Source organism: Tachypleus tridentatus, chromosome 7, assembly GCF_004210375.1.
Source record: "Tachypleus tridentatus isolate NWPU-2018 chromosome 7, ASM421037v1, whole genome shotgun sequence".
NCBI lineage: Eukaryota > Metazoa > Arthropoda > Merostomata > Xiphosura > Limulidae > Tachypleus > Tachypleus tridentatus.
In genome coordinates this window covers 164,774,102-164,788,939 of record NC_134831.1, presented here as the reverse complement: position 1 = coordinate 164,788,939, position 14,838 = coordinate 164,774,102, and the positions used below count along the sequence as shown (strand labels likewise).

Here is a 14,838-nt window from a genome sequence, read left to right as displayed (position 1 = left end):
TAAATTAATAATGATGGACTTTTGTGAGAAGTTGTAGTGTGGCTGAAGGAGATGTTTGTTGGAAGTATATCGATCAAATTACTGCTGTCAGTAAAAGGAAATTTGTTCACCATATATCATGCACTGTAATATTCTCTTGAATAGAATTGTTAAACATTAGTTCCATTGCTGTTGAAAAATAATTCCAATAAAATATTTTGTGAAATGTTTACAGAAGTATTAAATAGTTAATATTAATTTCCTATCAGTGGGAAACTAAAAATCAACCTTACATGCAGTATAACTAATTAGATATATGTGTTTTTGCTTATAAAGATTGGAATGTATTGTGGCATTAGTTGAATATTTGTGTTGTTTATGTTGCTACTGGCCATAATCCTAATAATATTTTGAGGTTAGACCACCTTAGGCTAGTCCTAAATATTAAGCTTTAGACAAATACATAAAACAGTACTAACAAATCAGCATACAAAAGACTCAGTATTTAACAAAATAAATTAAGATAGTTTCTACATGCCAAGCTTGTTATTTTCAAGGGCTAGAGTGTGACTACACTATCTTTTTAGGTTTAAACTGGTCCATAAGGGTCAACGCCTACTAACTAATTTGACATATATATATATGACTTCCAAGCAGGATTGATTTCAAAGCCCAGTTTGCTATTGAATATGTGTTCCTCACTTTAATATATCTCCTTCATTTCTCTTATGTTGGTGGAAGAACTGTGGTTAATTGGTTGAAATTAATTTTGTGGTTGGTTGTGTGAATCTGAAGAAAGCCTTATTACAGAAGCTGAAAATATACAAACTTTTCATTAACAAACGGTTGCATTCCATTAAAGTCCTACTATGTAACACTGAGGCTGATTTCTCAACTTCCTTCTGATATTAGTAGTCTTTATGTTCCATTAATTGAAAGATCGTTTTGTTTGACCTATGCAACCAAGGTTGTGAAATCAGATAATGTAGTAAACACCCTATTTGTAGATGGCTTATATCTTTGTTCAACATGTTTAAAACTTTGTTCACTAGTCTACTTTTTTATTTTAAAATTATGCTTATTTTGTGTGATATCAAGGGGTAGTAAGGTAGTTTTAGATAAGGATTAATTATTTGTTGTTAAGTGCAAAGCTTTACAATGGGCTATCTATGCTGTGCCTACCTCAAGTATCAGAACCAGAGTTTTAGTGTTATCAGTCCCTAAACTTACAGCTGAGTTACTGGGCAGGGTGGAGGACATTTTTGTTTAAATATTTGTGTCATGTTTTAGTAGATCCAAGGATCATTTGTTAGCACTTCATTACCCAAGAATTGCACTGCATATTTTGGTGCTGTAAGAACATAATAAGAGTGAAAGTTAAATCTTGATATTTGGTTAGAGTAACCCAAGACTACACAGTTGGTGCTTTTAACTAGTTGCCTTCCATTTGTTCTATCAAGTCAAAATTGAGGACATTTAGTGCTCTTAACCTTTACGCAACATTGCATCAATTTCTGATGCCAACAGACTCTTGTATTAATAAGGGTCCTGTAATAAACAAGTGCAGTCATGGGTGAATGAGGACTTTCTTGCATAAATAGTTTAGAAGAATGTGTTCAAATCCTATGAAGAAGTGTGATATTGTTTGTTTTTAGAGCTAAGAACTTAAAATGCTTTGTTCTAGACCTTTGAAACAACTGGAGGATTTTGTGGATGATACTGTTGATTGCATATTATTTGGTGTATAGCATTTGTGGCAAGAATTTAATCCATATTCAATAACATTTTAAATGCATTTATTTTAGAGTAACTTGAGACAAAACAAGTAATATAATTATTGTTTCCTAAATGGAGAGGTATTAAAGCATGTGTAGTATTTTGACAAACATCCCTGCTCCAAATGCACTTATTGGCCAAGTTAAGAATAAAAATTAAGTGTTGCATTATATGAATATGATAAGCAATGATTGAAACAATTCCATAAAACAACAAATTGTCAAAAAAATATCCAACTTCATTGAAATTGCACGTGTTAACTTGTGAACCACAAGCTGTTTTGTAACAAACCATGACAACAGAATTCATAGGTGAGACCTGATCTCTTTCATTTGTAAGTATTTTAATGAATTGCATCAAAAGTAATATCATGAAATTGTCAGACTAGCCAAATCATCCTTCATATTCAGAGTTGAACTAACTACTTGCTTTCTACTGGAACCAGGCCAGCTGGATTTCAAAAATGGTGGACATACTATATTTTTTGAAGAACATTTATTAAACTTTAAACTGTGTACACATGATCTACCTCAACAGTTTCATATTATAAGAAACATTTACTTACTATTTCATTGAAAAGTAGCCAAAATAACTGCACATAATTTTGCTGTGTCATAGCAAAATATGAAAAAAATAAATGTTTATTTAGGAGAATATGATGCTTTTATGCTGATATTTACTACCAGGTGAAAATTGTCTTTGAAACTGCAAAGGTTATCAGTGGTGACTTGGATGGATATGTGTAATTTAGTTGTGTTTCATACAAAAAATATTGGTTATGTTGATAAAAAGTCTACAATTCCTCTTTTTGTGACTAATTATATTTGTTATTATTGAAGAGTTAATGTTATAAGTGTATTTTTTTTTGGAAGGTGTTTGTATTATAATTGTTATTATGATACTGATATCATACTCTAAAACTTTATGTTCTGTACAGTTTTGTTTATACAATTTCAGAGTTAGTAGGCCTGGCAGGGCCAGGTGGGTTAAGGCATTTGACTCGTAATCTGAGGGTCACATGCTCGAATCCCCATCACATCAAACATGCTCGCCCTTTCAGCTGTGGGAGCATTATAATGTTAGTCAATCACACTATTCATTGGTAAAAGAGTAGCCCAAGAGTTGGCTGTGGGTGGTGATGATTAGCTGCCTTCCCTTCAGTCTTACACTGCTAAATTAGGGACAGCTAGCACAGATAGCCCTCGAGTAGCTTTGTCCGGAATTTAAAAACATACTTCACTTCACAGTTGGTCGTAATAATATTATTTGAGGCTCATTAAGAAAAAAAGTTTAAACATGGATTTCACTTTGTAGAATAACCAGCATGCTTAATAATAATGTTATATTTTGTTGTAGGAATCACTTGCTCTATAAAACTGTAGGATATAATTGGTAGTAACATAGCTGTTTGTCATGCAAAACTGCAGGATATCACTGGTAGTAGGATAGTTGTTTGCTCTCCGAGTTTGATGGTGTCAATTGTTAATGAGGTAACTGCTTGTCCTTTAAACTTAAGATGGGATGTTCACAGAATAAATGGATTTGTGAAAACATCACTCATAGACTAGCAACCTATTTTAATTGGCACCATAGGCTACTTACAGGATAGAGTTAATATGGAAGTAATTATTCATGTTTAGATTTATGTTTAATATTACATTTTGAGAACAACTGTGCATGATTTGTATGCTGTTAACAAGAAATATTCTGTTACTTGTATATCTTTGGAACTGTGGGTATGCTATAGTCAAATCTTAGTATTGGATCAGAAAGAGTAGCCCGAGAGTTTGCAATGGTGGCAGTTAGTGCTGTTGACTGGGTGTCTTCCATCTAGTTCATGCAGAGAAGCCATCATGTGATTTTGTACAAATTTTCTATAATCACTTTTTAACTGACAAACATCTTTCATGGAACATAAGTTAACCTCTTCTGAATTAATCCGTGTTAGATATATTTAATAATACGAAAATCTTCTTTTATCCTTTGATTTAGATACTTCATCTTCCTTGTTTGGTTATATAAAGATAATTCTACCATTTTATAATTGAAAAAGTTTTACAGTTTGTGTAAGATTTATGCTTTCTGAAGAAGGTAAGAATAACAGTTAAGTACAAACTGTAACATGCAAGTGTTATACACCTGTTTGGTGTTATTGTGTTATATATGTGTATGGTCTTATTGTAAGAGGAATATTGGCCTACTTTTAATTTCACAATATTGTATTACATATCTCTGTGGTGTTATTGTGTTGTACATCTGTATGGTGTTATAATAACATTAACCTGATACCATTGTGTCATACATTTAATGATACAGAGAATCACTGAGAGTTGATAAAGCAAACTGTGTTTTCATGTGTTGTGTTTCAGTCTCTCTTTATTGTTAGTTTCATTAACAATATTAGTTATGTATATAATGTTCACATGTAACCCCCACACAAATATTAAAAAATTTTTTTTTCAGATGACATTGTTTGTAATATTTAGTGTTGTTGATTTAGTGTATAGTTTTCAGAATAAACGTAGTCTTTCAAGCTGGTCAAAACTTAAAAGAATTTACAAAATTATAGTAGAAACTACTGATATCAGTGAGGGTTTTCAGTTCATGAATCAATGCACTCTAGTCATGAAGTTCTGTTTGTTATTTTATGTTATATACTTGTAGCTAGACTGGTTCATTAAACTAGGTACATTTATTCAAAGGGTTAATTTATTTGGTTCTGATCTATATTGATAGTTTGCCTTGATCAGAAACTATTTATTAAAACCTTATTTAACATGATTCTTGAACTGGGGTAGTTAATTTCAACCATGAAAACTTTTCCAAGTTAACACGTACAGTAATGCTAAGGTTTGGAATAGTCATCTTATAACAACAACAGACTTCAATTCCTCAGTGGTAAGTCTGCAGGCTTACATTGCTAAAGAACTGTGTTTATATACCAGTGGTGGAAAAAGCTCATCTGTAGTTTTGTCCTTAAGAACAAACAGACTGTAAGCACATACACATCCTGTGTTTTCAAAAGACTTTTTATCTTACCAAATATTTCAATTTAAGGATTCTTCAAAAATGTTTTACTTTACTGGTAGTAGAACTATTCAGTCAAATATTGAGTATGAAAAGTATTCTCTAGAGAAAGAGATAAATTGTGTGTATTTAATCTTGAAATTGTTAAATTAAGAAACTCGATAAGAGCTTATGTAGATGATGAATATCATAAGATATCTTAGACTTAACAATTCACAGAAAATGTTTAATTGGATTAACATTTGTAGCTGATGCAAAAATTCAAACTGAAATACCCAAAAGAAAAAATAAGACTGTTTTACAACATTTGAAACATTGTGTTTCACAGTAGTTAAAATATTGTTTTGAATTAGCATGAAAATGTTAAGATATCCATGATTGGTTGCTGAATATTTTACATTTTAAACATATGAATTGCAGTAGACCAACACTACACATTCATTCTTTTGTTTATCAGAACATTCAATGAACCCATACTAAAATGTTTGTTTCCTAGAAAATTTAGAATTATGGCTCAGTTTATTTTACAAAATGCATTATCCAGAATTTTCTAAGATAACTGTTCATAATTTTTTTTGCCTTCACATCCATATAGGAAACATCATATTCTTTTTCAACTTTATTTAAAAAAACAACATAAAATAAGTAATTTTAGGTTTTAAAAAAGCCATATAATTTCAGGGTAGTAAAGATTCTTAAAAAATCTTTTTATTTTCACCAGGTACTTTTAGTCTTAAGTGAAAAGTTAACACCTACAGACTGCTTTCTTGATGTGAAACATTAATACATAGAAGTGATTTGATTGGTGTTATGCTAAAAAGTCCAAATATAAGTAAGTAAAATTATTCAAAGACGCAGCTAAGCCTGAAAGGTATAATATAAAATTGTGTCAGTGTTTGACAGTGTTTGTAACATAACTGATGGATTTTTTTTTCGTTCTTCATTACTGTTAAATCCACAATAGTTGTCATCACAATAAGTGTTAACAAAATACTCATCTTGGAAATAAGAATTCAGGCTATGACAAAAGAATAACTGTACCATTTCTTATGAACCATCAAATGGACATTCTTTGTTTAGCTTAAATACTGACAATATTTAATACAAGTATTTATATAACTCCACAAATGTGACATATGTTGAATTTGAATTTTAACAAAAGGAAATTATCTTGATACATAACGAGTGACATGTAAGAAAATTAGGTCAACAAGTGACATTTAAGCAGGTGCTCTGTTCTGAATATGTTGGTATGTTAACATGTCTGTATAGATAAGTGATGTTGAAGTAATTAAATAATACACTTCATGCTTGTAGTGGACTCATAAATATCGGCTGTTGGTGTTGTAATTGAAGCCATATGTTTAGTTCATTGTTTGATCTTTTAGATCAACCCCAGTTTTATTAGAAAAAGTTTTTAGTATGACTTAATTTGGTTAATCAAAAAATAGTTTCAAGCATACTGCCTGTACATGTTTGCATGTATATGTATTGTAAAGGAAAGCAAGAGAAAACACAAGTCAAAACAGTGTTCCTTGCCAGTTTATTTTTATTATGATTTTGCATTATCAGTCTGAATCTCAGTTTTGAAAGTGAATATTTTGATAAAACATGTAATTATATTTCTTTGATATGGATATGATAACTAGTTCAGAAATGAGTGAAAAGAAGCTTTAGGTCATTAAAAACAATCCATGTGGTTGTTTACACGTGTCGGATGGTTTATTCACAAGGTGTGATATCACCTTAAAATTTGTTACCATAGTTTATCTAAAAGCAAAAAGTTTAACTTGTATATAAAAAAAAGAGAGATAACTTTAAATGCAATAAGTTTTGTAAAAGCTCATCCACCTTTTCTCAGAAACATTTGAAGGTTAACACCCTAATTACCTTGAAGTTTTTTTTCAACTGATGACTTCAGGTTAGTCTTAACACAAGAGACTAAAAACAAAGAAATTTCACAAATGTTGTTGAACATTTTGTTAGCATGGTTGCAATAATTGTTAATTCTTTTTAGTTCAGAAGCTCACATGGGTTGTTGTTTTCAGGTTTCCACTTGAGTGGGTTTGTTGTGACTCCCAAAACTTCTAGTAGTTCAACTTCAGGTTACTCCTCAGAACCAGAAAAAAGACACAGGGTTTCCATCACCTTTGACAGGTAATCTTAAAAGATTTCTTGTTAGTTTATTCATTACTGTACCTGATTGTTGGAATGTCAGTGTTACTCTGTGATATGGGATATTTGCTTTCTTTGGTATTTCATAAAAAGTAAAGAAATTTTTACATCTGTGGTTGGTAACTTATGAATGTGAATAGGTGCATAATGTCTATGGGAGTTTGAGACCATTTTACTTTACCATAGAGTAACCTACACTAATTTAGCTATGTGAATGACATCATGATGTTTCATTGAGCTCATTATTTTATGTTATGCAGTGTACCAACTGTTTAATAATTCTATATGTGTATTAAAGATTTCTTTTCAATTTCACCTCACAGTTTATTGACATGTGTTAATTTTATGTAAAGTAATGCTGGATACACTTTTCATTATTTTATGGGTAAAAAAAAATCTTTTATATACCAGACTAATTTGTTTCCTAATAAGCAACTTCCTAAGAATAACAATATCATAAAGACATTTAATACAAGCTGCTAAAGACTGTGTGTGTATTTCACATTTTTTCTGGACACAGAGTATTGTTGTATGTAAAAATTTATTCTCAAGATGGCTGGTATGAGTATTAAAACTTTAATTAGAATAATAGTATTAATGAAGACCAAATCTTTAATTTTCACTGCATTATCGTATGGTGAATTTTGATAGTAAAGACTGTTGGAGAAATTATTTCTGTTAGTGATTTGGCTTTGTGACTAACTAAGCTTCATTAAATTATCACTAAACTTGTGATTATAGTAATGAACTTGCTCCCCTTACAGGAGAGCAGAATTAAAAAATGAATATGAGATACACTGTTAAACAAATAAAACCTACTTATGCATCCACACTGCTTTGGAAGAAGATCAACATATAACTAAATGTTTAATTATGCATCAAGCATTGCATTAGGTAGAAAGTTGAGGTAATATGTTGATAATTTCATTTCCTACACAAAAATGTTTTTAGGCATACCCTTTTAACTCAATGAAGTCAATGAAGTTTGCTAAAATATATTAGACAATCCATATAGAAATGTTATTAATAAGTTAACATATAGCTATTTGTTTGTATTTTTAGTTATAAAGTTTTGAGTACTAACCTTTTACTTGTGTAATAAAACATGTTTCTGTTTCTTAAGTGTACAATTTTAGCTCTTAAGACCTTTGCGTACCTTATTGTAATAATAGTATACAGAATAAACTTGATAAAAGTCACATGTTACAAGCAAATGTAATTTCTGAATGTATATTAAGTAATATTAAATTAATTTGGATATTTTATTTTTATAAAGCCTAATGTTTTGTGTAGTTGTTTACCATTTCAGATCTCTTATAATATAAATATTTATCAGTTTGACAGAGGTTTAATGATATTTTTATAAACAATCAACATAAGTGAACTTCTGTTATATAGCACCTTGGATTATATGTTTAATATCTGTATATTTTGTTCACAGCAAATTCCTGTGAAGAACACCAACACAAAAATCTAGAAAAATTATTTGATTGTGCCTTACTGTAAAGACATTTTAAATTGGAGAAATGATTGGTTAAGTCAACTATGACAAAGGTGTTTTTGTCACAGCTTTTTCATAGGAAGGATATCTAAATAGATTTTTCAAAGATGTATGGTCAAAGGTCACACTTTAGGACAGCAGTAATTTTCAGAACACCTTATACTAGTCTAGAGTCTTTTCTTTAAAGTGAGGGCTGTGATTATGTGACTTTTGTGTTGAAACTGGACATAACTTCTGAGAGTATTGACAAATTAAACAAGTACTTAAAACTAATAACTCACAGATTTCCTGCCCTCTGGTTGATACACTGGAAAGTTTATAGACTCAGCACTAAAATCTAGAGTTCATTTCCCTGTGGTGGACACTGCAGGTACCCCAATGTAGCTCAACTCTAAAATAACCAATCAATCACAGCCTTTCAGCCACTTTTTTGGAACTAACAACTGTTATAAAGAGGAATACAATGGATGAAATGGGATTCATGGTTATTTCATGCAGTTCAGATTTGATGATCATTTGTTAATCTACTTAAAGGTGGTCATGGCTAGAGCTGGCTCATTAATATAATTTGATAATTGATTAATCAACAGACTCATTAATTAGTAACGTACAACTAATCAGTTGTTCTCATGAGACTTGGACAGTTAGAATAATTGAAAATAGTAATAATCAAACACATCCTTTTGAGCCCCCCAGTGGCTCAGTGGTATGTCTGTGGACTTACAACGCTAAAAACCAGGTTTCGATACCTGTGGTGGGCAGAACACAGATAGCTCATTGTGTAGCTTTGTGCTTAATTCAAAACAACAACAACAAAAATCCTTTTGATTTTCTGATTATATTTATATTACAAGAACTAATCAACGAAAAGCAGTAATGGTAGCATTTCAGTTACTTTGATAATTGAAATAACCAAAAACATTAGTAGTAACAAAGAGTAATTATCGTTTTTATTATTTTTGTGACATTATTCGAATTAATCATAATTTTGTTTAATATTTTAGTTTACATATTAGTAACCAGTGTAATTGATATTCATAGGTAGATCAGGTAGATGCCCAACTTTAAGACCTGGTTAGTGTTTCACTTACAGTGAGGGTCTTTGAAAAGATGTGAGAACCAACCTTTATTTCAGTGAAAACTGCTGATTTAGGGAAATAATGTGTGATCACAGTGATTAAATAAAGTATGGTTTGAGAGCAGAGGGTGTAGTTCCACAGTAATGTAAGACCAAAATAATCATTCTAATAAAGTGTAATTAATTTTTGGTAGTTTCCATTAGGTTTGTTTATGTGATCTTTTTTTTTGGGAAGAATGAAATAAGTGTTTATTGGTTTGATCTCTAATGCCATGCATTTTATGAAGACAAAGTTGGATGAACTTAAATTTGTATGAGACTTTCATTGATTTAGATGTAAAAATACTCTTGCGGCAGTTATATTGAATATGATTTGTTGAGTGTTATCACGTACGTGTAATTAAATTTGAATGTTTAAGTTTTAATACCATTTTCAGAGAAGTTTTGAAGAAATTAAATATGTGTAACTTTACGTGATTGTAGATGTTTTATTTCCAAACTCAATACTTATTTCTATGAATATACTTGGTGATGATGACAGGAAGTGTGGTTTTGTTTTGTTATTTTTATCTACTTAAATATTCCTTCTTGCTTTGCTTTTTCTGAGCAGCTGTATAAAACACTTGTTTTTATTTTGGAAATGTCCACAAATAGAATATACAAGTACTTTTGTAGGTGTGTGTCTGTATATATGCATTGCAACACAGTTTTATGTATTTAAATTGTATGACTTTTGAACAGTGCTAGATAAAACATATATCCTTTTTTGTGAAAAATAAATTTAGCAACAAAACTTTGTTTTTCACTTATGGTTCAACTGAATAATTAAGTGTACTTGATCTTCAAAGACCAAGGAAATATATTGTAATTTTGTTTCTGTTATAACTGTTTTTTTTCCTTCATTGTTTAAACCTAAATATCAATGGATGTTTCTTTTCACAGATGCAAAATTACCTCTGTCTCTTGTACGTGTGACGTAAATGACATCTTCTGGTGTCAGCATGTTGTTGCCCTTGTAATTTATCGAATGAGAAAAGCAGCACATGTTAAGTTACGTGTTCCCATCTCAGGTAAGGTGTGAAAATATGACATAAAAAATACTATACTGCTCTGCTTCGTTCTTTATTTTTTTATGTTCTGATTCTGGTAAATTATACAAATGTTTATTTATGTTGATTAACATTCCTAATTAAAATATTGAGCTAACTCAGATTTGCTCCATGTTTACAACTATTATTGTATAGCTATTACTAAATAGGAAGTAAACTTGTGTCAAGCTTCATGACAAAAAATATAATGTAGCCAAAATCTCTGTAATTTAAATGTTATTAAGTAAGAGGGAAAACTGAACATACTTAAACATTTTATTGTTTAGCTTATAATTTTATAATTGTATGTTTTACCAAATGAAGCCATACATACATTTTTTTCGAGATTTAATTCACATCTATTTATTATTATTAGTTCAGCAGTTGATGAGACTTGTAGTGTTTAATTGGTTTGGTGGCTGCAATAAGATTCAAATGTTTCCCCTATTTATAGAAACATTACTCCAGTTAGATCGACAGCAACTTCAGAAGCTAGTGCAGTACCTTGTTGCTGAACATCACACAGAAGTCCTTCCAACAGCTCAGCGTTTAGCTGATGACATTCTAAAGACACATTCGGTTATTAATTCCATCCCTGGTGAGTTCAGAAACACTTCTGTTTACACATTCATGTATGACTACATCTACGTATATTTGTATACTTATATTATAGCTTAGTCATACTTCAGTCACTTTTTATGTTATAATTTTAATATACAGAACTTTCACTGTCTGTATGTTTCACTTTTTTTTTTTTCATTAAGGTTTTGTAATGTCGAGTCTTAATAGATTTTCTTTCCAGCAGGGGTGTGGTTGTTATCATGTAATTGGGGTTGAAATGGTTGCTGACATTTACAGACAGGTTTTATTATCCTTTTTATCTTTATGCATATCAAGTAATCTCTCAAGATAAGTTGTTAAAACATTTTAAATTAGACTTTTTTTATTTTCAGAAATTTGTTTCTAATAAAAACTGTTTGTAATTGTTAAAGTTATTTCAGTTGATATTACAGTGTGATGATATTATTATTTGGACTACATTATTCTGTACTGTCCTAATAAAGCATGCTATTTAAAAGTGTATAATGGTATTTTAATTTTGCTATGTTTGATGTTCAGATAAAGTGTGTATATAATAGTGATATAATGTTTATATATAAAGCAATAGTGAGATGTGTAATATCAGCATAACAAACGTTTTCAGTTCCTGTAGTTATCTGCTAACTTGTAAAGTGTCTATGGTGATAGCACCCAAAGACACTAGAGATGTTCTACATCACAGATATTGTACCTGTGATTCTTGTAAATAGTATTTATTTGGCCATTATGATTATTTGAACTTTGCCCTGTACACTTATAACTTGCCACAAAAGTTATTTGTTATTATGTATTTAGTTATTTAAAGGTATATACATAACTTTGACTTCATATGCTGTTTTCAACAGTTATTTTTCTGAAACATATACTGCTCTTAGAGATATCTTTTTAACATGCATAGATATGTCAAACACATGGTTTGAGGCTTACTTTCTCTATTAATAAATAAATTGTACTGTTGATCAGTACTTCCTATACTTACAGTACCTTGTTTACCTTAGTGCTGTTAGAAACTACATTAGTATAATAAACCTACAAATAAAGGACATTTTAAAATCTTTGGAGAGGAAAACAAGGAACAGAAACTTGCATATGAAGGAAAGTACTGATGAATAAGTTAAAAGCTTTGGTTCAATGGTGCCGTTCATTTACTATTATTAAACTGTAAGTGTTGCTAATGGTACAACTATTTGGTCATTATTTCATCTGTGAATCCTAACTGTGTTATTTTCAGGAGCACCAGACCCCACAGCTGGAGCCTCAGCTGATGAGGAGAACAGCTGGCATTTGGATGAGGAGCAGGTAACAGAACAAGTTCACAACTATCTTTCTCAGGGAGGCTATTACAGCGCTAACAAGCAACTAAATGCACTGTTTACCAAAGTAAGTGTCTGGTATGGTGTGGTCTCTATTCAGAATTTAGTTCTTCATTTTATTTAGTTCAATTTATATAGTATAGTGTTTCTTGATGTGGTTTGATCAACTTTTACAGTGTAGTGTTTCTTGATGTCGTTTGATCAATTTTTACAGTGTAGTGTTTCTTGATGTCGTTTGATCAATTTTTACAGTGTAGTGTTTCTTGCTGTTGCTTGATCAATTTTTACAGTGTAGTGTTTCTTGCTGTTGCTTGATCCATTTTTATCATGTAGTATTTCTTGTTGTAGTTTGATCCATTTTTATAGTATTAGTGTTTCTTGATGTGGCTTGATTCATTTATTTAGTACAATGTTTCTTGACATGACCTGATCAGTTTTTACTAGTATAATGTTTTTGAATATGGGTTGATCCATTTTTATTGTGTAGTGTTTCTTGATTTGGCATGATTCATTTATTTAGTATAGTGTTTCTTGATTTGGCATGATTCATTTATTTAGTATAGTGTTTCTTGATTTGGCATGATTCATTTATTTAGTATAGTGTTTTTTGATTTGGCATGATTCATTTATTTAGTATAGTGTTTTTTGATTTGGCATGATTCATTTATTTAGTATAGTGTTTCTTGATTTGGCATGATTCATTTATTTAGTATAGTGTTTTTTGATTTGGCATGATTCACTTATTTAGTATAGTGTTTTAATGTACACATCTTATTAAAGGGATCAAATGTATTTGTTTAGAATCAGAAAAATAGATTCCTTATAGAATTTTACAAACTTAGATAATATATTTAATTAACATATTGTGATATCAGTGTACAGTGTTTACATCCATTAGTTGTCATGTTGTGATATCAGTGTACAGTGTTTACATCCATTAATAGTTGTCGTGTTGTGATATCAGTGTACAGTGTTTACATCCATTAGTTGTCGTGTTGTGATATCAGTGCACAGTGTTTACATCCATTAGTTGTCGTGTTGTGATATCAGTGTACAGTGTTTACATCCATTAGTTGTCGTGTTATGATATCAGTGTACAGTGTTTACAGCCATTATTAGTTGTCATGTTGTGATATCAGTGTACTGTGTTTACAGCCATTATTAGTTGTCGTGTTGTGATATCAGTGTACAGTGTTTACAGCCATTATTAGTTGTCATGTTGTGATATCAGTGTACTGTGTTTAAACCCATTATTAGTTGTCATGTGATATCGTACTGTGTTTAAACTCATAATTTTTTGTTTTATCAGATGTTAAAATGTGATTAACTAAGTAACAACTTCCATATATACACACACACAGTGTATATACTTTAATAGACTGTATTCCAACTTCTACCATATTGTGAGATGTGTGTGTAGTAGCATTTAGAAGAGTTAGTGTAGGATTTGTGTTTTAAATGGAATTTATTAGCTATTTGTTTATGAAAATTCTGGTGGCACACATAATGTAGTTTTATTTGTCCAATCTCTGATATACTTTCAAATTACATAAGTAAAACAAAATCAAAGGAATTTTTCTCAAGTTTAAGTTTTGAGTTTCGTGTATAGAATTGTGAAAATGTTTGGATATATAACAGTGTTCATGTATTTAATGCTTTAAAATCCATAATTATTTTGCATTCTGCTGGAATTATTTTTATTATCTCCTAATAATTATCACCAATTTTGTTTTTTCCTTCACCATCAGGGGTACCCAAATGAAGCATTGTTGAATAAATAACTTCAATCTCTCCCTGTTGAAGATTTGATAATAGAAGGGTGTACAGAGAGACTGGTAGGTGGTGAAGTAGTCTTGAACGCTAGGTTGTTTGTCAATGTCCATTGATGTTGCAATTATGACTGATTTCAGCCTAGCACTGTGGGTAAATAAGTCCAGTTCAAATACCTCAACCTTCACTGAGTTTTCTTTGTAACTTGTCCCTTGGTGTACTCATTAGCAATGATGAAAACATTAATTACATCTTCTGTAAACAGAGCTCTAAGTTAAGGAGCATTAGTTATTACTGATGTCACTGTGTACACTTGGAACCTGCCTGTTCTTTGGCAAAACCTCAAAGTCATTACTTGTGACTGACCTATATTGCAGATATACTTCTGCCCAATCATTATCTCTGACAATGGACATACATCTAGGAGGTAGATCAAGTCTAGAATGGGCTAGCTTTCATGGCCTGTTTGTATGACTAGGTCCCAGTTAGTGTGATGTCTCCTTTGATCAGTAGATTGAGAACCACCAGAAC

At 30.8% G+C, this 14,838-nt stretch overlaps 1 protein-coding gene across 2 annotated transcripts in view; it reads left to right on the top strand.

Moving 5' to 3' along the window:
• LOC143257108 (zinc finger SWIM domain-containing protein 5-like) overlaps nucleotides 1–14,838 on the top strand; it is a 72,320-nt gene that overhangs the window by 41,142 nt on the left and 16,340 nt on the right. For both annotated transcript variants that reach the window (XM_076515340.1, XM_076515339.1), the window contains exons 2-5: nucleotides 6,831–6,939; nucleotides 10,479–10,606; nucleotides 11,079–11,222; nucleotides 12,456–12,604. In XM_076515340.1, the coding sequence (XP_076371455.1) occupies nucleotides 6,831–6,939; nucleotides 10,479–10,606; nucleotides 11,079–11,222; nucleotides 12,456–12,604 (530 nt within the window). The remainder of the gene's footprint in view (nucleotides 1–6,830; nucleotides 6,940–10,478; nucleotides 10,607–11,078; nucleotides 11,223–12,455; nucleotides 12,605–14,838) is intronic.